Raw genomic sequence first — 25,897 nt, 5'->3', positions numbered from 1 at the left:
AAACACAAATTTGTACTTCCTGTTCATTTATTTAACAAGGCATTAGGAAGTCTCCTGAAAGTGGCATGGAAGGTAAAGCAAATTAACACCATCCTGCCTATTAATGTCATTAAGTCATGATGCACCTGTTGCTGTGGATAAGTGGTCACATGTATCAGTAGGTGCCTTCAGGGACAAGAGCAAAGAGGAAGGCATCTCTGCTCACTTCTGTCTGGGAAAAGTAGCCTGAAGCCGAGGCTCCACTGCCAAAGAAAAGCAACTGTATTTTGTTTCTTCTCTCTTCTTTTCCCTCTTTCTTTTCTTTCATTGCCCTAACCATGCTTGGAACAAATATAAAATTAAACATCTACTCCATCCAGACTATGAAAGCACTAAAAAAGCGAAGAACTAGAACAAAACAAAAACTGCTGCAGTTAATATCCAAGACCTCTTTGTATTACTGAACGGCTTTTTGACCTTGGAATCCCTATTTCTCAGCCTTCGATTTCCAAGCATATTACTGCCTCTCACTCAATTTAGACAGAAAGAATTTTGAATGAAGAATAAGAGATGGAGGACAATGTTTCCTAATCTTAAAAATCTCATAACATAAAAGATTAGGGATGGAAGTCACCATTTTACTACTGATACTTATGATTGTAACTATGGTTAAATAATAAATATTCACATGCTCACTGACTTATGATGGGGTTATATCTTGATAAACCCATCTTAAGTTGAAAATAATGTAAGTAAAGATGCACTTAATACTTCTAACCTACAAAACATCAGCTTAGCCTAGCCTACCTTAAACGTGCTCAGAACACAATATCCAAAAAATACAGGCAAGAGAGCACACCATGGAGCAGCTGCTGTGTATCCTCATGATCACAAGACCTACTGTAGCAGAGACTCCCTGCTGCCCAGCATCATAGGAGTATCTACCACATATCGTTAGCCCAGAAAAGATCAAAATTCAAAATTCAAAGTATGGTTGCTTATAAATGCATATAGCTTTCACACCATCAAAGAGTCAAAAAACCCTACGTGGAACCACTGTAATTTGGGGGCCACCCGTATCAAGAAACCACATCAGAGTGCCTGCTCATGTTTGCTCGTAATTAAGTAACTGCGGAGATAAGCTTTGGAAACTGTATTTGTGAACAGATAGGTATGCCCCTTGAAAATGGGATTGAGTTAACAAATTAAAACCCATTTTCTTTTTTAAAAAATAATCAACATGCATGAAAGCCAAATGCTATGTAGGGCAAGTGGCTCCTTTGGCTCATGTGTACCGTTATTTTAAGGTCTACATGTGTTTGTCCTGGAACTGCTGGATGTGCAGTGCTGAATGCCTTTATGCTCAAGTTTCCATATTTTAAAAACACTTACTTGAAAAAATCCCCATACTTTTAAGTTGGACAACTGTTATTTACACAAAAAAATTAATTGTTGCTCAAAACTGTAAATCAATGGTATATGCCAGTTTTTTCTCATCGAAAAGGACAATGCTGACACTGGAAGTACCTCTACCAATATCTTTTGAAGCAAGTCAAGTTCTGTAGAGAATTATAAAGTACCATCCTCACAATTCCCTTCCCCCAAGGCGCTTGGCTTCTAGAAGGGTATTAGAATAAAAAGGCAAACATGGATGGAGAGAGAACAGAACTGCTTGAAGCATGTAGTATTAGACCTTGATGCAAGAAAGGGTCAACACATACAGAAGGGACCTATTTTGTGTGGGAGTGTGTGTGCAAGCGTGAACATGCTCAGCCACGTTTGTATAAGAATGACAAAGCAAATTCATTCCAATGAAAGGAACAGGAATTCTATGAGGATGTATGGGGACTTTACCCCCACTACTTTCTTCACTCATGTTTTATTCTCTTCTTTCATTACCTGAAAGCCAGACTCACGTTCATCTTTAAAACCCATCACACACATGACTTTCTTCATTCAGTCTTTCTTGATCTCCATTGAGAATTCTCGTTTCTCTTCCATGGTCTCCTGGCCCTTTCTCAGTGCTTGCTTTGTAGAACAGTTATCCGTGTGTGTCCTCTCTCCCACTTGACTGACAACTCCTTGGGGACAGAGTGCAGGTTCACATCATTTATATATTCAGATCGTCCATTCTGCCTTTCACATAGTGTTGCTCAGATACAGAGTGGAGAACATAGGAAAGAAAGAAGATGGACAAAAAAGCCAACTGCTAAGAGCTATGTCCTTATTTTCTGGACTTAGAGGTCTTCATGCTACAGGTCCCTGTGTCAAGAAATCGTTTCAGGGAGATTCTTCCTCTGTGAATTCCTTTGGGAGGACACCTAGCTAATGGCATACAGCTGCTGTGATGGCAAATATACCATCATTCACGATGGACAGCCCATTGGAAGAGTCACTGAGTGAAGACAACAAAGCTGGTTTCTCCCCACCAGGTTGAGTTTCACCCTCTAAGGAAGGAAGTTTATTTTGAACATTTCATCCGGAACAACAAATAAAAACATCTGTTGGATAGGAAACCAGGTGTTGGGCAGGAGATGCAGACATTCTTTAATTCTCCTCTCTCCTCCAGGATCCAGTGGGGATTTCCATGTTTGTGTTTGTTAACACTAGTTAATGTAATTTTTGTGATAATTGTAGAGCAAATAGAACAAACTATCAAACATAATTAGGGAAAAGTGTTTTTAATTAACTTGTAACTAGTGAGTCACAAAGTAGAACTACAAATTGGTTATGCATTGTCAGATCCAACGAGTAAAATGCACTGTGCATCTCCATCAGGCAAATAACAAAACAGAACAAAATGCCCTTGGCAATACTTTTCTTTGAACCTTTACAGCATCTTGGCACACTCTGAACTTAATTGTAGGTAAGCACAGGTACACTTCACATCGCCAGCACCAGTAATCATGGAGAGTAAAAATGAAGATGGCCTCAAACAACCTAATGACACCACATTTAATATGCTGGGATGGGTGTACTGAGGTTCTGATGAAACCCCAAGAGGACTGTAGGGAAGTTGAGGACTATGATAGTTGCAAGCCCCACCCCAGTGAACTGTACCATCAATAACAGTTGCTTACTGCTGGCTGTCAGTTAGGGGGATTGTTGTAGGCAACTTCTGCCACATTTGTTAGAAGTCACTCCGCTTTTTATCTCTCATTTAAACAAGCACATTTGAAAAAGAGGCAACCTTAAATTAATTCTAAGATGTAAATATGACAAATGAGCCACATTTTAAAGATAATTTAGCTACTATCAGCAACAAATTCTTTAGGCATCTCTCAAAACACATCCATGCCTCCTAACCCCTCACCACTCAGGTGCCTACCCTGGTTACTGTTGTCCTGGAGAAAATCAAAAGTGATGTTCTTCAAACAAGCATAGTCATGAGAACTGAAAGAGGGCCTTGATAAAATGTAGATTCCCAGGCATCGAGATTCGAGGCCCAGAACTCTGGGATTTGATTAGGGGGAATTGGAAAATCATGTGTAAGACAGACAGGCTAAGGAAACTGGTTTAGGGGATGTACCAAACAATAGCTGAAACACTGAGCACTTTCCTTTAAATCTGCATTCAGGGCACCCAGCACAATAGCTGATAAAAGGTGGGTGTTCATGAATGTTTGTTTATCCCTTCTTGGGACATAAGAATGCAGAGAACATTTTGATTCTCAGGTTAGGCACATTGGGAAACAATCTATATATATAAAAGCCTAAGCCACAGAACAACCGAAGGACCTAACAACCAGTCGACCAGTTGCTATGATGTGCACTTACCACCAGGGGGCAAACACTCAATGCAGGAACTGCCCCCTGGTGGTCAGTGCACTCCCACAGCAGGAACACTGTTCAGCTGACCAATGGGCACCAGATACCAGGTTTACAACTGGAACCTCCGCAGCAGCAGCACTACTGAGTAGTGGCAGGGGCTAAAACTGGCAGTCCAACATCCCCCGAGTGGTCCCGGATTGCGAGAGGGCACAGGCCAGGCTGAGGGATCCCACCCTGGGCCTCTAGTCCTATCTAATAAAAGAGTAATATGCAAATTGACCATCACTCCAACACAGATGGCTGCCCCCATGTGATCAAAGATGGCCACCCCCATGTGGACACAAGATGGCCACCACAACATGGCCAGCAGGGGAGGGCAGTTGGGAAGGACCAGGCCTGCAGGGGAGGGCAGTTAGGGGTGACCAGGCCTGCAAGGGAGGGAAGTTGGGGGTGACTGGGCCTGCAGGGAAGGGCAGTTTGGGGGGGAGGACCCAGGCCTGCAGGGGAGGGCAGTTAGGGGTGACAAGGCCTGCAGGGGAGGGCAGTTAGGGGCAATCAGGCTGGTAGGGGAGCAGTTAGGCATCAATTAGGCTGTCAGGGGAGTGGTTGGGAGTGATCAGGCTGGCAGGCAGAAGCGGTTAGGGACAATCAGGCAGGCAGACAGGTGAGCAGTTGGGAGCTAGCAGTCCTGGATTGTGAGAGGGATGTCCGACTGCCCATTTAGGCCTAATCCCCAAACGGCAGTAGAACATCCCTTGAGGGGTCCCAGATTGGAGAGGGTGCAGACTGGGCTGAGGGACACACACCCCTTTCCCTATGTATGAATTTTGTGCACTGGGCCTCTAGTAAGAATATAAAAGACAGGAAATAATGTGACATATCAATTCTAGAAACATCCACTGGTGCCCTACTCTCTGGCAGTTGTAGTCAAGAAGGCTTACAAGATTGATGTACACAGTCAACAAGTCTCTTACCAGAATACTAGTATAAACTAGTGTAAACTACAACTCCCTTAAAAATTTTTTATATCAAAATGTCTTGCTCATTGGAACACAGGTGCCACAATCTTGATCATTAATAAGAGAGCAACACCCTAGGGAAGTGTGATCTGTGACTGGAAGGAGGCTGGGTTTCTGATGATGGGACAGACAGACATTATCACCCTAGAACACTGACCTCCATACTTTATTTATGGGAGAAAGAAAGAAACTCACATCTAAGTTAGCACACTATTATTTAGGTCTTTTCATTTCTTTTAAATTGAACTTCAATCCCATCACTTTCTAATCTCCTTAGCCTGCTTCATTTGTCGTCATAGCACTTGCCATTGCCTGAAATTATAGATTTATTGTCAATCTTGTTCACCACACACAACCTCCAGGAAGGCAGGTTTCTGAGTTTTAAACATGAAACATTCCACAATGGTTCTGCTAATGGATATTGAAATTATACTTCATGTCTTCATATAGTTCACTTCTTTTTATATAAGTTAATTGAAATCTAAGACCCCTCCCAACTGTGCCCTTTCTTTCTCACTTTCTCCATCTGGCTCATTGGAGCACAGGCACCACCACACTGGCAATTAGGAAGGGGTTTCTAGGAGTGGTCTACAGCTAGAAGGTACCTGGGTATTCAACTCCTATATTCTAAGCACCTCAAACTCACTGCCACATAGTAGACACTCAACTAACATTTGTTTAATGAATGAATAGGTTAGACACACAGCCTACAGAGCTGTTTCAATCTCTAGGATTAAGAGTGGGGGTGGCCCTAGCCGGTTTGGCTCAGTGGATAGAGTGTCAGCCTGCAGACTGAAGGGTCCCAGGTTCGATTCTGGCCAGGGGCACATGCCCGGGTTGTGGGCTCAATCCCCAGTAGGGGGTGTGCAGAAGGCAGCCAATCAATGATTCTCTCTCATCATTGATGTTTCTATCTCTCTCTCCCTCTCCCTTCCTCTCTGAAATCAATAAAGAAATATATTTTTTAAAAAGAGTGGGGCCCTCACCAGTTTGGCTCAGTGGATAGAGCGTCAGCCTGCGGACTCAAGGGTCCCAGGTTCGATTTCGGTCAAGGGCATATACCTTGGTTGCGGGCACATCCCCAGTAGGGAGTGTGCAGGAGGCAGCTGATCGATGTTTCTCTCTCATCGATGTTTCCAACTCTCTATCCCTCTCCCTTCCTCTCTGTAAAAAATCAATAAAATATATATTTTAAAAAAAGAGTGGGGGTGGACAGGAATTAATGATTTGAATTTCTTAATTTGATTAGACTTGGCCTGGTTGGAGAGAAAATTAGGAATCAGATCTACTGCTGAGGATTGTTGGGTTTTGCCCTCTGCATTTGGCATAACTGGGCTATCTGCTATAAAAAGATAACCCCAACACAGACATCTCTATAAAGAATGTGTGAAATGCATAGCTGGTTATAAGATGAACAGGGGCCAAGAAGCAGACCAAACACAAACAATTCTCTTTTCCCCCCTCCAGGGATCCATTAGAATTAACAGCACTTGGCTGCTGGGGAATGATTCCTCCCCAGGCCTGCTGTTTCCTCCTGTGAATGAAGCATAATTAATGTAACACAGGCCTCTCCTACCCCTTCCTTCATTCTTCCCCTGGGAGATAGAGGGACTTACCCACGTCATTTGTGGGCATGCATGACTTGGCTCAACTCTGTCTTGGCTCCTCGTGGGAATGAGTGGCCCCCAGGAACACCGGTTCTCCTGATCTCCATGGGATGTGTCCTGGGGGTTGCCCTGACCCAACTGCCGGCTGTGCATTGGTGAATACCTCTGCCTAATTCTTGGCAAACGGGCCTAGAAACTGTCCTCCTATAGTACTAGTAATACTGGAATGGGTTAATAATGTGGCTTCCACCTTCATTTTGTTCAGAACTAGGCTATGGAAGAGACGGTGCAATAGAGGGTTCTATAAACTATGGCCTGGGGGCCAGCCATCTGCTTTTATACAAAAAGTTTTATTGCAACATAGCCATGCCCATTTGTCTACATAGTATCTACTGCTGTTTTCACCCAGTATCGGTAGAACTGAGTTGTAACAGAGACCCTGTGGCCAGCAAGCTAAAATAGTTACCATCTGACTCAACAGAAAAATTTGCCAACTCCTGACCTGGAATCCTAGAAATGCACGATGCCACTAGAGCAATGTTTCCAGGTAGGAGAGCAAAGGGAAAGTGAAGTGCAGACAGGACTCTATTCCAGCAAACTGCTATCCCTACATACATTCAAAAGCAGAGTGTCTACATGAGGAAGAGGGCTCAACAGGTAGAAAGTCAACTGAGCCTTCTGGAAAATTACAGGGGACCAAGAGAGGGAAATGAGCCATAGAAATACATCCCATCACAGCCGTGAAAAGGGGGGACTGGAAGATGAGGACCTCAGAGCCTGAGCACGAACAAGCACAGGTCTCTGTAACACCAAGAGCAGCCTCAGTTCGGGACTGATGAGGTGATTCTGCAGCCTTTGTAGAAAGAGGTGATCTCATGACTTCACAGTACAAAGCAGAGAAATAGCTGTTGTAACACAGGATGGAGGATGCCTGTTAACAAGCAATAGTGGACGTCGTGTCACACACTCCCTGAAGCAAAGAGGGTGCCAGCCTCTAAATGTTGCAAGATGACAACCATGTTTATAATTCCATTTTCCTAAAGAATAGAAAATACGCATGGATGGACTCATTTTCTCTGTACCTGTTGAATGCAAAACGCATAACCATTTGCTGGGACTCTTTCTCCTGGTTCAGTTAAGTTCACAGATTGTGGACTCTGGAAACCAGGCACCATCAGACTGGCCTCACCTGAGTGACTAAATCCAAGGAGATCTCCATTTACTCATCTTCCCTCTATTATTGTGGACGATAGAATAATGGGCCTCCAAATGTGTCCCCATCCCAATCTCCAGAACCTGTCAATATGTTACCTTATAGAGCAAAAGGGACTGTGAGGATGTAATTTAAGGATGGGGAGATGGGGAGATTATCCTGGAGATTATTCCAGATTTTCCAGGTGGGCCCGATCTAATCCCATGGCTCCTTAAAAGCAGAGAACCCTTCCTTGCAGCAGTCCAAGGGAAATGTGACCATGGAAGATTTATCAGAGACGCAAGGTTGCTGGCCTGGAAGTCAGTGGAAATGGGTCACTAGTCAAGAAACATGGGCAGCCTCCAGAAGCTGAAAAAGGCAAGAACTGTCCCCTAAAGTCCCCAGAAAGAAACACAGCTCTGTTGGAATTTTGATTTTAGCCAGTGAGACTTGTGTTGGACTTCTAAACTCCCAAACTGGGGAAAAATGAATTTGCATTTTTTTAAGCTGCTAAGTGTGTGGCAATTTGTTGTAGCAGCAATAGGTAACCAATGCAGACGTAGCTGAGTGGCTGCTATGGCCTCAGCTAGAACTGGTTTCTGGGTATATCTGTGTCTAGGGTAACTGCTCTTAGGGTTTGGGATGGCTTCTTTTCTGAAGGTGATGGTCATGGGCCAGGGTTCATGAACACCCCTGAATAGTGAGTTAAGTGGGAGTTAACACTGAAATAATGCAGCTTTTGAGGTCCTGAAGGTATGGCACCAACTCCAGTGTGAGGCAGCCCCACTTTCGAAAGAAATCAGACCTCAAAGAGGTGCAGAGAATCCTTCTGGTAAAGACTGTGCAGAATAAAATAGTTGAGAAAATGATTTTTCCACTTTAACTTAAAAATTGTGGACTTTGAACTTAAACACAATGGCGAAGAGATATTGATTTTTAGACTTTAATTCCTTTGAACTTTAATGTCTTTGGACTTCAACATAAAAGTGGATTTGGACTTTGATTTTTAATTCCTCCTTGGAAATTTGGCATTTGGTGGGGTTTACATTAAAATTCAGAGCATCTCTACATTGCTGGTGTTTCATTACTGGTTGCCCCTAGTCATTTGTATCTTTATGATGCTGTTTACACTTATTGCAGAACCTCTGATATGCTATGTTGGACATTTGGGATAAGAGATATATTTGAGTTTTAAATTTTAAATCTTGGGAGCACATTGATCCTGGACTTGATTTAAATAATGTGCTATTTTGACCCACTTTAGCACATCTTAGTATAATAAATAACATGCCCACTAGGATCACCAAAAGGCCCCAGGAAGATGAAGGAAAGGCTATCTTGACAAAATGCTTAGCTCTTGCTTTGGAGATGTGAGCCAGGCCTCTGGGCGATCATAGCAAATAGGATAAGAGGGGAAAAAACAGACTGGAAGATGTTAGTGGGGAAAATGCTTTTCTGTTCCAATGTCTTCTTCCATGAAAGGTATTTAATTAACATTACACCCAGGACTCCGTTTGAAATAGTAAGCCTATACTTGGCTAACAGACCTAAAGCACTGCCTCCAACGCGGCTTCTATCAGCAACAGAGGTAGTATGTAGTAATATTTACACTTTGTCTTATCAAACTGTTCAGAACTCATGCAGGGAATATATTCTTTATTAGGGACATAATGGAATAAAGAAGACAATGGAAGGAATAATTCAGCAGATGAGAAATTTCATCACATTTCTGCACGATACAAAAACAGGGAGGTGAGTTGGCAGGTAAAAATGAGGGGAGGCCAATACGGTCCAGGATATGCAGAAAGGGGCCTCTGTCCTGATGACCCAATGATGGCTGGCTGTCCTGGTGGACAGGAAAGACTCATGCTCAGAGAAGACAGGCAGAGTATGTACAAATGAGAAGGGAAGTTATGAAAGGGTGACTGATTGAAGCAAACAATGGCCCACCTTCTCATTCTCCACTCCTACCTAGGTGTCAAGAACACTTAGCTGCCAGTAAGTTACTGACTCTTCCCTCCAGGCCACACAAATAAACAACTCAGAAGAATATTTCCAAAGAGGTTGAATGTACTGGGAGAGAAGTAAAAAGCTATTGCAGATATCTGAGCATTAGAGAAAAGTCTTCCTCATTCAGATATTTCAAGGGCTCCCCAGCACACAAACTCATGCCTACCTGCTCACCTGGAGTTGAGCTCAGAGTTAACAAGCTTCACCAATGTGCACAAAGCTCAAACCCTCTATTTCTCTTGTCTTAAAAATGAGGAGAGAGCTGAGGGTCTCTACAACTTTAAAGGAAACCTGCAAAAATGAGGAAGACTCCTATAAAGACAAATAGAAAAAATGACACCAGAGAAAAGTGAGATGATTCATGATAAAGAGAAAAACAAACCTCAGTTCTAAATAACATCCTTAGAGAAATTCAAGAATAGTTTATATTAATAAAATAAGAACAGAGGTTATTAAAAATAGCACAGCACTTTAGAAGTACAGAAATAATGATGATATCTCCCTAGATCCCTGCCTTCCGAAAGTCCCTTATAGATAAATTGAGGAGAATGTTGGATACTTGAAAAATCTCTCAGAATGTATGATAAAAAGGCAGAGGGCTCCAAATTATATAAGAAAATTTAATAGAGGAAAAGTCCATGAGGTTCAAAATCTAACAAACAATAATTCCAGAGAGAACAAAAAAGTGGACAAATTTTTAACAAAATAACAAGACAATTTTCTGACACTGAAGGTTATAACTCTTAGTATCTGATACCAATGACTTTTTTTAAAGGCACAAACCTAGATATATTATCACAGGCTTTTTATAGTATCAAGATTAAAATTAAATTATAGAAAATATTCACTAGAAAAATAAATGTCTATCCATCCATATCCAATATCAGTCATGTATGAAGATGCAATAAGGACATTTTCACAATTTCATCTTCTAAGCACCTTTTTAAAGAAACTTATAAGAGAGTAAACCAAGAAAGAGGAAGGTATGGAATCTAAGAGACAGAAGTTCCAAACCAGGAGAGCTATGCAGCAAGTCTAGAGAGCAATCATCCAAATCTGCCCCAAACAGAGGATTCTGGTAGTGAGAATCTTTGGAATTGATGATGATTGAAATTATGGACAAAGTTGAGTTGATGGGCATTAGGTTGATGGAGGATCCATTCAGACATGATGCTAGAAATGTACTCCTTTGACAAGCATCACACTGGATCCATGGTGGTGGGGGAAATGTGACTGTTAGGCCCCACATGGATCTGCTCTTCTACCATAATGCAAACGCTGGTGTCTGGCTTTCAAGTCCTTGAATCAAGCTACAGAAAATCTTGGAAGATTGACTATGGTCACAGAAGAGATGGCAAATGCAGTCAACCCTGACAACATAGAAGTCAAGTATGATGACAGAGGTTGTGAATGTGAAAGGCGAAAACATAGGAGAACTAACACCCTTAACTTACAAAATGAGTGATAAGAGAAAAAGTCTGAGTTAGATGAAAAAACTGGAGACTTATCTTTAAGGTTACTGATTAAATTTGCAAAAGGACCAAAAATAATGATCCTACCATTTTGGTAAGAAGAAGACATAAATGATGAAAATGGAAAAAATTCTCCTCTATCATAATTGAAAAATCAATATGAAAAGCCCATGATAATTGATTTAGAGTAAAATACACATATTATTTAAATACATGAAATAACCATGAGAAAATGAAAAACAAAAAAAAAACAAAAAACACCCACAAAGGAAAACAAAGCAAAAGCTAAGGCCAAATGCCTCTGAGGGACCTGGGAGGACAGATGAGGCAGGGGACTGCTGATTTCATTATAAGCATTTTCATACTCTTTTAGTTTTAGACCAAATATATCTATTACTTTGATTGAAAAAAGTAAAAGAAGGTAATGCTTCTAATGATCACCTTTGCTGCTTCCAATCCTTCACAAGTAGTTGCTTTAAGAAGATGAATTACCAAATCAGGCCAATAGGGACCCATTTATTTTAAACAGTCACGGCTTTACATTTATTTGCATGACCAGTAAATGTGTTTGCTCACTTCTGGAAAAGGAGAATGAGCAGTCTGGATTTAGGTCTGTATTAGTTGCCTAGAGCTGTCATAACAAAGTACCATGACTGAATGACTTAAACAAGAACTTGATTGTCTCACAGTTTGGAGGCTACAAGTCCAACATCAGGATGTCACCAGGGTTGGTTTCTTTTGAGGGCTGTGAGGAGAATCGGTTCTATGCATCTCTCTGAGTTTCTGATGGGTTTCGGGCAATATTTGGTGTTCCTTGCCGTGTAGAAGCATCACCTTGATCTCTGCCTTCCTCTTCACATGGCATTATCCCTGTACGTCTGTGTGTTAAAATTTCCCCTTTTCATAAGGACACCAGTCTTATCTGATTAAGGGTTCACTCTCCTCTAGTATGCTAACATAACTACTTTGAGGGACTATGGGTTAGCACTTCAACCTATGAATTTTGGGGGAACATAGTTCAACTTATAGCAGAACCCTTTGGAGACTAAGCAACTGAACTAAAACTACTAAGTGAAGTAGGTAAAGTGAGCTCTGTCTCTTTAATTAAAGGAAAGACTATTTGGGTCTGCAAAGCATAAGATCAAAGAATACACTCCACTCTTGAAGAAGTAGAAATCATAAGGACTCTTGCTTTCAACTAAAATAAAACTTATTTATTAAGTTTTATGGTTCAATAAAACCTGTTTTATTATGATTTGTAAAGCACTCTGAAATCTTTAGTTGGGCATTTCAAAATTTAGGTTGATTATTTCCATATTTACAGAGAGAAAAATTATATTAGTCAAGCCCAAAGGACATGCAGCATTTCTAATCAAAGTTTATTTGCTTTGGCGCATTTGAAGTAATGGCTAGCATATAATGGCTTCAACTGGATTTTAATAAAATTCTGATCATCATCTCACAGCAATTATGGCATAGGAAGAAAGTTATTTATTGCAAGGCCTAACGGGCACTATCTATTCTACTGTGAACAGATATGGCAGTGCAAACAGGCAGCTGTTTTTTAAAGCATGCATGTTTGTGTTGAATGTAAATGTATGTAAATACTTCAATTTTAATATTTTATTGTTGTTCAAACAGTTTGCCAAAGAATACTCAGTAAATAATTTAAAGCTATGCAAGATCATTCCTTTCTTTTAGTCTTTTATTGCTTATAATTTGGTACTCTAGATTCCTCTGTATATAGAACCTAGATCTAATCTAAAATCTGGTTTATAAACATGCTTGATTTAAAAAAAAAACCACTAAAATTGTTCTTTTGGATATTTGTTTACAAAATACCCTAGTTTGTAAATATCCAGAAAGGAATTCAAAGCTCATTATCCCCCTATAATGTTTTCAGCACATTTGTTTTCATGCACTTGCTTATACGCAGTGTGTCCTAATGCGGCTCCTGGAATGTCCTCAGTGCTTACTCCTTGCTGAACTCTGTATTAGTTCCACTGGAGAATTACAAAGGAAGTAATATTTGTTACTTTTAAATCATTGCTTTTTAAAATTTTTATATACATATATAACCTAATTCCCAAAAGGAGTTGGGGAGGGGGAGAAGCTTGTGACAACAGAAATGAAGAAAGCCTCTTTACTCTTACTCTCTGCTCTACCCTCCAGAGCCATCGACTCCCTTGCTGCTCATCTAGTTAAGTTTCCAAAATGCGAACATGTTTGTCAGGGACTTCCTTTCAATATTTAGCTGCCAGGAACATATGGTTTGACAATTCAGAACAGGGGCCCACCCATCGCAGTGGGCACTGGTGTTAGTTATCAGCATGCCTGTGTGGGTGTGGTCAACTAACGCCAACCCTGCACATGCAGAAGTCTAAAGCTTAGCACACACCTGACGCTGTAGAAATGCAAAAGTATTCGAGAAAAGACAACTAAGGATGACCTTGAGGTTAAATAGGTTTGGCTGTACTAAAACACCGGATTCCCCCAGCTCTGTGGGAGCCCACTGATTTTAGGCTCTCATAGCTCACTTTGGCAGATGACTACGGGCTGGTGCAGAAGATGAACATGACTCTCTAAGGCCCTTTGAGGTGCATTCATTTGCCTCATTTTACCTTTTGCATCAGGCAGTGGAGTCAGCTTTGGCTAGATGTGCATCACTGATGCTGTGTCTAAGCAGAAGTCAGCAGAGCACTGCGAGTTTCCAGGAGCCCTCAGATTTCTGCCAGTGTGGATATTTTGAAGGCTTTGTCATGACTTTGTTACTTAAAGCAATTTGTCTCACAATGGAATGTTCTTATAGATGCTCAGTTCTGATTTCCATTTCTAGAGTGGTAGCTTGACCAAAGTGCTTGTTGTTTTTCAATAGGATCCATCATGACAAAGAGACATGACAATAATCTTTAAGAGTGTAAATTTAAGAAAAGATGCTGACGCTGGGAGTCTTGAACCAAGACTGAACAAAATATTTATAACTCTGGCTTGAGTAATGTACTTCCTTAAATAGACAAATTCACACAGACTTCATCAGCATAACTGCAAGAAAATTTTAGAGCCAAGTCAGAGGTCAGTGGAATCCTGGATAATGAAAACATCCACTTTTGAGAGCCAACCTTGCAAACCACTGGCAAAATACTTGCTTGAATGGGAAAGTTTGGTGAACCCCAAACCAAATATCACCCAGAACAGCCATGTGTATAATCAAGAAGAGCAATCTGAAATCCCATGTTGAGGACCCTGATGTTGTTAGCACTCCAACAAGTAAAAGTGCACACTTTAAAAGTGAGGGATGATAGTGAATGGCTAATGTTTACTGTGTCCATATGTATCCCAAGAAAGGTATGTGCAAAATGCTTTACATGTTCTCATTCATTAATCTTTTTTTAATATATATTTTATTGATTTTTTACAGAGGAAGGGAGAGGGATAGAGAGCTAGAAACATCGATGAGAGAGAAACATCGACCAGCTGCCTCTTTCACACCCCCTACCGGGGATGTGCCCACAACCAATGTACATGCCCTTGACCGGAATCGAACCTGGGACCTTTTAGTCCGCAGACCGATGCTCTATCCACTGAGCCAAACCAGTTTTGGCTCATTCATTAATCTTGATGGCTCTAAGAGGTGGTTTTGATAATTTTCTCTATTTTACAAAACTCAAACGTGCTATGTTTATGGAAAGGCTTCCTCTCATGTTCACAATTGAAAAGTTCCTTAGTATTGAATACCATATAACCTTGGTACTTCGTAGGCATAAATATTTTATAACTGAAATGAACTGTTAAATACGGTAAGTTCTCTGTTGTTAACCACAGTATAAACCAGAATATATACATTCTTAGCAATAACTCAGGTACCAGGCTCTTTAATCATCATTATTTTTTTCAAACTATAAGAGAACATTTATTTACAAAATCAGAGGTAGAAGTAATTCATAGAAAAAATGGGCTTAGGAAACACGTTACAGAGATAAAGGAAAGGCCCTTAGAGCTTGAGTGAGGAACGCAATGGTCCCTTTAATCATTATTAATGCCATTCTAGTGATGACCTGTGGGTACTCAGTCAAATGACAAAGACTGAAATATGGTCACAGAATTTCAGTGAGGGTTATGTTTATGGGGTTATAATTATTGAACTTGATCAATCTCCGTGTGTTACATTGAATACGCTCTTAGTCACTTGTTTCGTCATTTGCCAACACCTACTTGAACTGCCTAGGGCTGTTAGCCCTCGGAGAGGTCTGGACTCTCCACATTTGCTATTATGCTGGAGAATGGAGATTGATCTTGAGAGACAGTCATGCTATTAATAAGGATTCTAACCTGTGACCAGCTCCCGGATCTCCAGGTCGGTGGTCTTTCGGAGTAACCTCACCAGCGCTGGGATGCCACCACAGTTTTTCAGAGCAATCTTGTTGTCATCGTTGGCCTTCCCATACACCAAGTTTCTCAAGGCTCCGCAGGCACTACGGTGCACCTCTGTCATCCGATGATCCAACAGGTCCACCAGGAGCTGGATGCCTCCTTGTCTCCGTATCTGAAAGAGCAAAGAACACACCGTGTGCCTTAGAGAGGAAGCTTTCAGTTCTTAAATCAAGACGGTTTTCTCATATGAAGTAGCTGCTACAATTAATTGCACTGAATAGAATTAAGGCACAGAAACAAAAAAAGAAAGCAAATGTGTGCTCTCATTAGATTTTATTGCATTTACTTGCTTTAATATCCTACCGATAAACATTCAAATGCATTTCCTTTCAAGCTATGGGATTTTGGAAAGGAGATTTTAACTTTCTAATGGATTTCAAGACCCATCTCTCTGCAAAAATATGCCCACATACTAAGGACTCATGGCATGAGGCAGATGGAGGACCAAGAGAATGCTTCTCACTCCTAAGACTCATCACATTTAACCACTGTCTTAAAGGGCTGCAGAACTGATGTACAAAATGTTAAAATTATGCTTAATAGGGAAATGCTCCCAATATTTCAAAGGAACCAGAAACTAAATGAGAAACCAGAACATTTCATACAAGGATGTTCATCTGAGAAGACCTGGAAAATAAAGTCACTCGCCATGAGAGCTAGTCAGAACACTAAGACATAGTGCTTAACATAGGTATTTGATTAATAGCAACAACAAAATCAATTTTGGTGTTCTTTTTACCCAAAGAAAATTTTGATTTTTTGGTAAAAACATACATTGCAGTATGTTTATAGATTGTGTTACCCTTTAATTTTTTAGACCAATTAAAAAATTTAAAGCAAAAAAATGGCTAGTTAACATACAGACTACTTTGTACAAAGCTATACTTGAATATTTCTGCATTTATATGAAAAAAACAACATGATCCATTCAGTAATATTGTTTTCTTTCTTTAATTTTAATATCCCTCAGGAATTGAAGAATTATAATTTGGCATGATAGCGTATAATATGGCACCTTCCTTACTTACTTTTCTTATTAAAGAAAATCCATTCATCCCGCATATGTGCTGGGGCACGTGGCTCAATGCCCTAACTCTTTCAAAGATGCTCAAATCCCACTTTCTCTATGAAGCTACTCCAACCACAGTATTTAACACTGCAATCTGAACCATGCCCTCCACCATCTTGTTTTAATTTAACCTGTTATATAATTCTTTATAGCACTTATCATGTTCTAACTTCATTGTTATGGTTATTGTTATTGTCTGTCTTCTGCTAGAAGTATGTTCTTGGAGGGCAAGTTTGTTTCATTCACTGATAAACTCCATCCCTATCCCAAGCGCAAGGCCAGGCATAGAGTAGATTTTCAATACATAATGAATTAGGAGGGAGAGTATATTACTTGTTACAGTAGTGTTTCTCAGATTAGCTAACACTCAGCTTTTCAAAACCCAATAATATCCCTCTTCAAAGGATATAAAAGACCAGACCCTCTGTGACCAGGTCAGAATATCTCTGGGGGTTACAGCAGACCTTCCCACACCAGCTTACAAATAAAATGATATAAGATGGGCCATCTGGTGATTCAGAATATGCCTGTAGGAATTATTTTCATCCATCAATAAAATAAAAACTCAAAAAAAGTTGTAATACTTAGAACTCACAGACTCTGCATCTATGGAAAACATGAATGTGTTTACTTCCTGTAAGAAGAGAACAAGGAAAGGAAGAGGGAGGACCTGGTTGTTAAGGGAATTAATTTCCCTGAGGTGCCTGCACAGTCTATAGTGGTGACAGCACCCAGGGAAGGTGACTAAAGGGCTTACTGGGCTAATTTTAAACAGAGAGAAAGGATTGGAAAACAACTTTTTTCCAATGTACAGTTTTACTAAGGACCTGTTTGGCACCCATCCAAGGGAGATGAAAGTTTTTACCACTGTATACATGTGTTTTTGACATACAGCTGGGCAATAACATCAACTTTATTATAATACGTCAGGAGGAATATTCCACTTTTACAAAAAAGTTAAACTATAAATGTCATTTTCTTTATGTGTGTATTTGCATGTGTGTGCTTTACTTAAACATTCTCTGGGTTTAGCTATCTTAATAATGATGAAACCATGAAAAAGAGGTAATAAAACCATTCTCACAGTTAACCAATTGGTTATATATTGAAAGCAGATGGTATAGTAAATCTATTTTATCTATAGATTAGCTATATTATTTATTATACTTAATATTCTTAACTTATGATAATATATCCTCATTAATACAACATAATGAATCAAGCTATTAAAATATTATTGCAAAGCACTAAAGGGAAAATGAATTCAAAACAAATGCAATATCAATTCTTAATGGCATAATGAGAACACAATGTATTCAGTGTGACCCTAATTAATGCCATATATCCAAATTTATAGCAATATCTTAAATTCTATTTTAATCTATTTAGAGAAACAAAAATAAGACAATAAACTTTTCTTTCTGCTGTTTTTATGAGGGGGTGGTGGTCACCAGATCATCAATATTAAAAACTTTTGTTTTCTTGGGGTTGAATTTATCTAAGAATGTGGTAATCCTACTTTAGTTTTTCTGAGGCCAAACAGTAGTCTGAGCTGATATTTAAACATCCATTCTCTTGGATGTGAAATGTGATGGTTGGGTCCTAGGTTCTTCCTCCTTCTCCTGCCACCTTCCCTCTCCCAGCAGGACCAGAGGGAAGACATGAGGCAGACTTCCAATTCTCTCACAGGGTCTTTATGCTTACAGGGATTCCGGGTGGCTGTGGAGGGGTCCGATGTTGCACTCCGCATTTCCCCTCTGCTTTTCTCCTGGATCCTCCCTCCCTTTGACTTTCCCTCACACCCATTCTTCTAACTTCTCCTTATATCCAACCTTAAACCCTTATAAGACGCTAAACCTATTTTAAACATTAATAAGGTACAGCTTCTCTTTGAAAAATTGTTAGGGAAAATTCTATTCTTTGAAATGGCACCTTTAATCCCTCTCCCAGCAATCTCCATCCCATTTATCCTTCCCATTGATCACTCCCCTTGTTTTAGCCAGTTTGCCCTCTTCCCTGACTCCCCTAAGTATCATCATGCAAATCCTTCCAATCAAATCTTAAATAATTCTGTTTAATATTAGTAAAATAAATCAATAAAATGCTATATATCTAATATATGTAAAACATAACAAAATAAAATGCATGTGATAGTAAATTAATAAATATTTATCAATCAATGGAGAAATGGTGCAGCTGTTTTTCACCTGTTAGTGTCCTTCTATCTGACTCTCCTTTTTACTATCTTTAAATAGACCTAGTTTTTTAGATCAGTTTTACGTTCACAGTGAAATTGAGCAAAAGGTACAGTTCTTAAACATGTACTCATGCATGCACAGGCTTCCCCATTATCAATATCCCTCACCGGAGCGCTACATTTGTAACTGAAGAACCTGCACTGACACATCATTATCACCCAAGTCCATAATCTAAATTAGGGTTCACTCTTGGTGTTGCACATTCTAGGGGTCTTGACAAATGTTTAATCTCATGTACCCATCATTATAGTATCATACAGAATAATTTCACAACCCTAAATGCTCTGTGCTCTGCCTGTTCACCCCTCCCACCGTCCTCCCTAACCTTTGGAAAACACTGATCTTTTTATTGTCTCTATGGTTTTGCCTTTTCCAGAATGTCATATAATTGAACTCATAAAGTATCATAAAGTATGTAGCCTTTACAGATTGGCTTCTTTCATGTAGTGGTATGCATTTAATGTTTTGATAGATAGCTCATTTATTTTTAGTACTGAGTTATATAGTAGTGAATTATATTCACAATCTGGATGTAGCACAGCTTATTTATCTTTTTTAAAATTTAATCCTCACTTAAGGATACTTTTCCATTGATTTTTAGAGAGAGCAGAAGAGAGAAGGAAAGACAGAGATAAACATTAATGTGAGAGACACATATTGACTGGTTGCCTCCCATATGCACCCTGGCCAGGGCTAGAGAGGAGCTTGCAACAGAGGTCTGTGCCCTTTGGTCCACAGGCCTATGCTCTATCCACTCAGCCAAACTGGCTAGGGTAGCACAGTTTATTTATCCATTCACTGATTAAAAATCATCTTGGTTGCTTTCGAGTTTGGGCAATCCTATATAATAAAAGGCTAATATGCAAATAGACCAAATGGCAGAACAACCAGAACAACTGAGCAACCAGTTGCTATAATGTGCGCTGACCACCAGGGGTGTGTGTGGAACATGGCAGGCGTTGGCTGCAGCAGGTGAGCAGGGGCACTAGACCAAGGTGGTGCACCGTGGTGGGAGGGGCCAGTCGGGGCACGGAGGATGAGCCAAGACCTGTCCCTGTGCCTACTGCAGCCTCACGGCCCACAGTTCCTTTCAAGGTGCACGAATTCGTGCACTGGGCCCCTAGTTATGAATAAAGCTGCTATAAACATCCCTTTACATGTATTTGTATAAACCAAAGTTTTCAACTTTGAGTAAAGACAAAGGAGCACACTTGCTGGATTGTGCAGTAAGGGCATGTATAGTTTTGTAAGAAACTGGTCAAACTGTTTTCCAAAGTGGCTGTACCATTTTGCATTCCCAGCAGCAATGCATGAGAGTTATTGTTGCTCCACATCCTCACCAGCAATCGATTTTGTCAGTGTTTGGGGTTTTGGCCATTCTGGTAGGTTGCAGTGATAGCTCACTGCATTTTCTTCTTTTTTTAAGACTGTGTGATTCAGGTTTATTTACATTAATAGAAATGATTGAATAAAAACAATGTTGAGGTCCACATAGGGAGGTGTAGCTTGAATTGGATTTGAAATGAACAAGTTTTACATATGCTACTTCCCTGAACTTGATAGGCTCAGGGAATGATAAGAAAGATCTCTTCATATATAACCTGGGTAGACAAATTCATTTACTATATGATTCTCTGATAAATGGTCCACTTTAGTAAATTGTTCCTATATCAATAGCACTCATTTATTTTTCTACTTAGGTAAGAACTTCAGGGATCTAGACAGAGAGAGAAAGATGGGGGCTGATGGATCCTATACCCAGGAAAAAATTTAAAAATGGATTAACCAATCAAACAAAGCAAAACTATGTTGTACTGCCTGTCCTTTCCAGTGTTTACAGAGAGGGCGTTCTTAAACCTGATGCAGGCTCTTGGGGAAAAGGCAGGGATGTGTGTGCACAGAATCAATAAAGCTCACCCAGTTTGTGTTGAGGGAGAATGAAATCGGCTTCCACACCTTTGCCATGCAAACCATTGCTTTAAAGTATTTTTACAATTTAAATTCTAGAACTAAATGTATCTAAAAATCATTCAGGAGTAGGATGCAATGCTTTTTTTTTTTCTTATCCCTTCATTAGAAGCCAGAATATATGTAAATCTTTTAAATCAGAAAACAAATAGGTAGACAACATAATTAAATACAAGAAAATGCAAGTAATATAATATCACCCATTGCAAAAAATGAGGTCTTACCACTTATGAAATTCGTTACTCTTAACATTATCTGCATTTATGGAGGATAATATATACTTACCAATGAATTAGATATTCTCATTAAATTGATATCAGCCTCAGTGAATAATTAAGAACATGTCCAGTTACAACTGTGCTTGTAAATTCATAACAGTCTTCATAAAATTATAATGATGATAATGAGGTATAGTGGGTTAAAACTTACTTTAACAAGAAATAGAATTCCCCTTGGGGGGCACCTGTCTTCAGGGATAGTGAGACCCTGAAGGCCTGGGCTGTAGGTGTTCATAGCAATAAACAAGCAATAAGAAGTAGCTCATATACTCTGCATCTGAAAGGGGCGGGGGGCGGGGCGGGGAGTAGAACTGAGGGGAGAAGAGAGAAGAGGCTGAGTCGCCTTCTGTTAACCTATCGTAGGTGAGATAAGGACTTCAAAGAGTTAAGGTCCTGGGTAGACATTTCCATACCTCTCCAGGATCCATTTGGTCTTAAGCAAAAGGAATAAAACTTCAGGCTTCTGGTTTAGTGCTAAAAGAAACTAGCCTGGACCTGAGACTCGGTACTGGACCTGAGACTCCGAGTAGATTTAAATAGTCTGCAGCACTAACAATACACAGCACTTCACTTGCTCTAGATATTTATGTACAACCAAGTCACAATGTCTGAGAAATGGCTTATAGAAATCTAACTACAAAGAAGTATATTGGACTCAGTGATTTTAATGTTTCCAGTTAACTGTTATTCTTCATTAGTGTTGGTTTAAAAATTATATATATATATATATATATATATATATATATATATATATATATATGCCTTATTAATGTTTAAAAATTAAGTAATTTTCTCTGTTTAAAAGGTTATTGGAAGATACAAAGTTTCTGGCTCTACAACTAGGGGCTTAGCCAGAGGTCACTGAATCTCACTTCTCAACATTAATGTAGAAATTGCAAAGTTATCATTTGTGATATACATATTTTACCTCCATCCCTTGCCCTTATAGTAAATCCAGTTAAATAATCAATGTTCCCATATAATTTGAATTGATATATGTATGCATAGTTGCCTCTGAATAAAAGAGAAGTACAATACATAAAGGCCAAAACCTTTTTTTAGTTTTATGGTAGAAATTATTTTTGAGAATTTTGAGAGAAAATCTCTCTCTATATATAGTTGTGTAAAATAATCTATTTTCTCCACTCAATAGGTAAACCAAGATGGATTGTGTTTCTTTTAAAATTATGTTTTAGAGAGGGGCTATAGTGCAGTGTTTGGGGATGCTGGCTTTGAAGCTAGAGCAACGGGGTTTAAATCATTCCTCTTTCTCTCAAAACCTGCGTCCCCTGAGGTAAGTTACTTATATGTCTGTACATGAACAAAATGTGAACCTGTCTCCTAGAGTTGTTTTCAGGATCAAATGAAATTTCACATGTGAATTGTTTACCAAAGAACTCAATGAGTAGTATTTGTTAAGAAACTACCCACTACATCAACTAATTAAAGGATATTCTAAATTGACTTATTATCTGGTCAATATGTGAATTAACTTAATAATATGCTAATGTATGATAGAATCAGTAGAAGGCAGATATTTCAAAGTTATAACTTTATAAATTTTATTTAGTATGTAAAATATATTTTATCTGATATATTATTAATTCAAGCTGGTATATAACTAATGACATTATACTATATGGTATGTATTTATAATACTAGCTCTTGAAGAAAAGCAAAATTTTTTTTAAATACAGAGTGACTCATTAGGCAAGGAGAAGGACCATATTTTGATTTTAGTATCAAATTAGCTTCTAATAAACAAACAGAAAATGCAACTAGTAGCAAAAGCTATATCCAGTAACAAGTTAAATGACTCAGAAGGTTCTAGAATCATGTGGTTCTTCCCAGACAATACTCATGTGCAATGATGAAGGATGTGTAGGTGTTTTGGTTTCATCTCTAACTGTGTCTAGCAGAAAGCTATTTTGTTTCTGAAACTCATATAGAAAGAAAAAAATGTCTGCACATACATTAGCTTTGTTACTTGATTTCCCTTATTTTTCCAGTCTGCAGACCCAGCATTCCTAGAACCTTTGTCACCCTGTACAGACTTCCAAACCCAGCTCCTGCCCCCTGAACAAGCCAAGCCTCCCGCTGTCACTGAAGACCATCACAGAGGGAACTGCATTGACTTAGAACAAAATGAACAGCTGAAAGGGAGAATCTGAACATTTGTTCTTTTTTTTATTACCCTCAATTTAAGTGAGGTAGCTGATATTGTACTAGACATGTATTAATAATAGTTTCTGCCCATAACTCTGGTTACAGAAAACTATTTCCCATGAAAGTCTCTGAAATGACCTATTTTACGGAATTTCAAAATTTCAAGTTCTCATCACCCTCACAATCCCATCACTTAAAAGATAAAGATAAGAGTTGGGAAAACCCTTCAAGTTGGTCAGAATGTAAAATGCACCCAGCGATGCATTTTACAAGACACTTTAAAAGGAACAAAGCGCCGGAAACATGGCACACAAATTCCATACACCACAGTGCGTGGTCCTTTTCATTCCCCTCTTGCTAGCTGGGATCACAGGCAGTGAAGCTTCCTAGACGGTCCCCTGTCTCAGGACAGGTCTAAGCAGATGCACAGAGGAAGTCAGGCTGTCTATTGAAAATCTTGCTGCCCAGCAATGACGCCAGCACGGAGGTCAAAGGGGCCTCAGAGGGTCCCTCTGGGGGCTGGCAGCTGACGTTCCACAAACACTCCTGGGTGCTCAGAACTGCTGCACGCCAAAGACGAGGTCTGTTACCTTTAAGAGCACTCAGGAAGGGACCCCTCTCTTCTTTCCTTTTTAACAAGAACTTCAAGTGATTCCACACATTCCTTTTCTAAAGGCATCCTTCAGACACACTCAACATGTTCCGAATAAATCTAGCAGTTTCCATTACCCGGTGTACATTTGAGCAGTCCTTGTATATAGAGAATACAAAATCACGAAGTACTGAGAATTAGAAAGAATGCCTCCAATACAAGTCTCCCTTACTGTGCTCCAAACTGAACTCAAAAGTTTGCTTTCTTTTTTTTTTTTAATTGATTTCAGAGAGGAAGGGAGAGGGAGAGAGAGATAGAAACATCAATGATGAGAGAGAATCATTGATCGGCTGCTTCCTGCATACCCTCTATTGGGGATCGAGCCCTCAACCCAGACATGTGCCCTTGACCAGAACCAAACCCAGGACCCTTCAGTCCACAGGCTGATGCTCTATCCACTGAGCCAAACTGGTTAGGGCAAAAGTTTGCTTTCTATTTCCAAATTAGGTACTGAGTGATAGAAAAATCACATGTTTTTTTCCAAGTTACAAAGTGTGGATGAAATCGGATTAGTAAGTACCTAAGTCATTCCCAGGTCCCACTCAGCTGAAAGAGCCCCAAACTGCTGTCCTTGACTTACCTAGAAGCAAGTGCCATGTGTGAGTGGGTGGATCTCTCCTGACAAGACCACACGCTAAGGTTCAGGGCCCACCTTTCATTTCTCTCCTTCTCTGAGTACTATCCTATCTCCTGTGGGTCTGCACACACAGTCTGTTCAAGCAGACACACACTCTATTTGACTGTAAGAAATTTACTCTATTTGACATTCCATTAAAATATGTGCAAGACCTCATTATCCTGTGTTATTTACATCTATAACATATAGTTAGCACTACAGCCTAAAATAAATACCCACTCTCAACAAAGGTGGACAGTGTATTTGATGAATTCTCTGGATGCCAGTGGGGATACATTTTCTCTCTCTCCCTTCTCCAGAGTCTGATCCCTATGGCTTCTTTCCTGTGGGCTCGACAGCTGACCATGGACAGCTGACCATGGAGGGGTCTGTCCACTGGGGCCTTGGTTAGATTGCTTGTCCGGACTCCATGTCACCGCCTTTGTTTCTGGTTGTGAGTACTTATGTCCTAGCTGAGTAGATTATTTGAACTTGTACTTAAATGTGGCTCAGAGGAAATCAATAACTACTATGGCACCTAAGCAATTTAACACTGAAATTATCCTCACTTAAATCTAGAATGACACAAAAACAGTTATTATCCTAATTGTTTAACTTTGTTGTGGATGTGTCAATAGAGTAAGACTGAAAACCAACATAGGGAGATAAATCTACTGGAAAACAAAACAACAACAACACATTTTATCAAAATCTACTAAAAATATTTCAGAATTAGTAAGAGAATTCAATAAAATCCTATATAATAAAGAGGTAATATGCAAATTGGCCATCATCACTCCAACACTCAAGATGGCCACCCCCATGTGGTCAAAGATGGCCGCCCCCATGTGGACACAAGATGGCCTTCACAAGATGGCCAGCAGGGAAGGGCAGTTGGCAGGGAAGGGCAGTTGGGGGTGACCAGGCCTGCAGGGTAGGGCAGTTGGGGGTGACCAGGCCTGCAAGGGAGGGCAGTTAGGGGTGACCAGGTTGGCAAGGGAGGGCAGTTAGGGGTGACTAGGCCAGTAGGGGAGGGCAGTTAGGGGCAATCGGGCCAGCAGGGGAGCAGTTAGGCGTCAATCAGTCTGGCAGGGGAGTGGTTAGGGGTGATCAGGCTGGCAGGCAGAAGCAGTTAGGGGCAATCAGGCAGGCAGGCAAGCAGTTGGGAGCCAGCAGTCCTGGATTGTGAGAGGGATCCCAGATTGGAGAGGGTTCAGGCTGGGCTGAGGAACACACACCTCCCCCCCTCTGCCCTGCACGAATTTCATGCACTGGGCCTCTAGTATAAAATAAAAATATAATAAATAAAAAGCTTATTTATTAATATGCATTAATGTATAGTTTAGTTATATACTAAAAATATTTAGCATTTTATTTTTTATTTTTTTAAATATATTTTTTTGATTTTTT

The 25,897-nt window shown here is 39.9% G+C and overlaps 1 protein-coding gene across 2 annotated transcripts in view; it reads right to left on the bottom strand.

Moving 5' to 3' along the window:
* CTNND2 (catenin delta 2) overlaps positions 1-25,897 on the bottom strand; it is a gene marked incomplete at its 3' end in the record, with an annotated part of 782,663 nt that overhangs the window by 172,552 nt on the left and 584,214 nt on the right. For both annotated transcript variants that reach the window (XM_079800721.1, XM_079800722.1), the window contains exon 11: positions 15,379-15,592. In XM_079800721.1, the coding sequence (XP_079656847.1) occupies positions 15,379-15,592 (214 nt within the window). The remainder of the gene's footprint in view (positions 1-15,378; positions 15,593-25,897) is intronic.

The sequence above is a fragment of the Cnephaeus nilssonii genome (assembly GCF_951640355.1).
Source record: "Cnephaeus nilssonii genome assembly, chromosome: 2".
NCBI lineage: Eukaryota > Metazoa > Chordata > Mammalia > Chiroptera > Vespertilionidae > Cnephaeus > Cnephaeus nilssonii.
The sequence above is the reverse complement of the archived record's forward strand: the minus strand, read 5'-3'. Positions and strand labels throughout refer to the sequence as shown.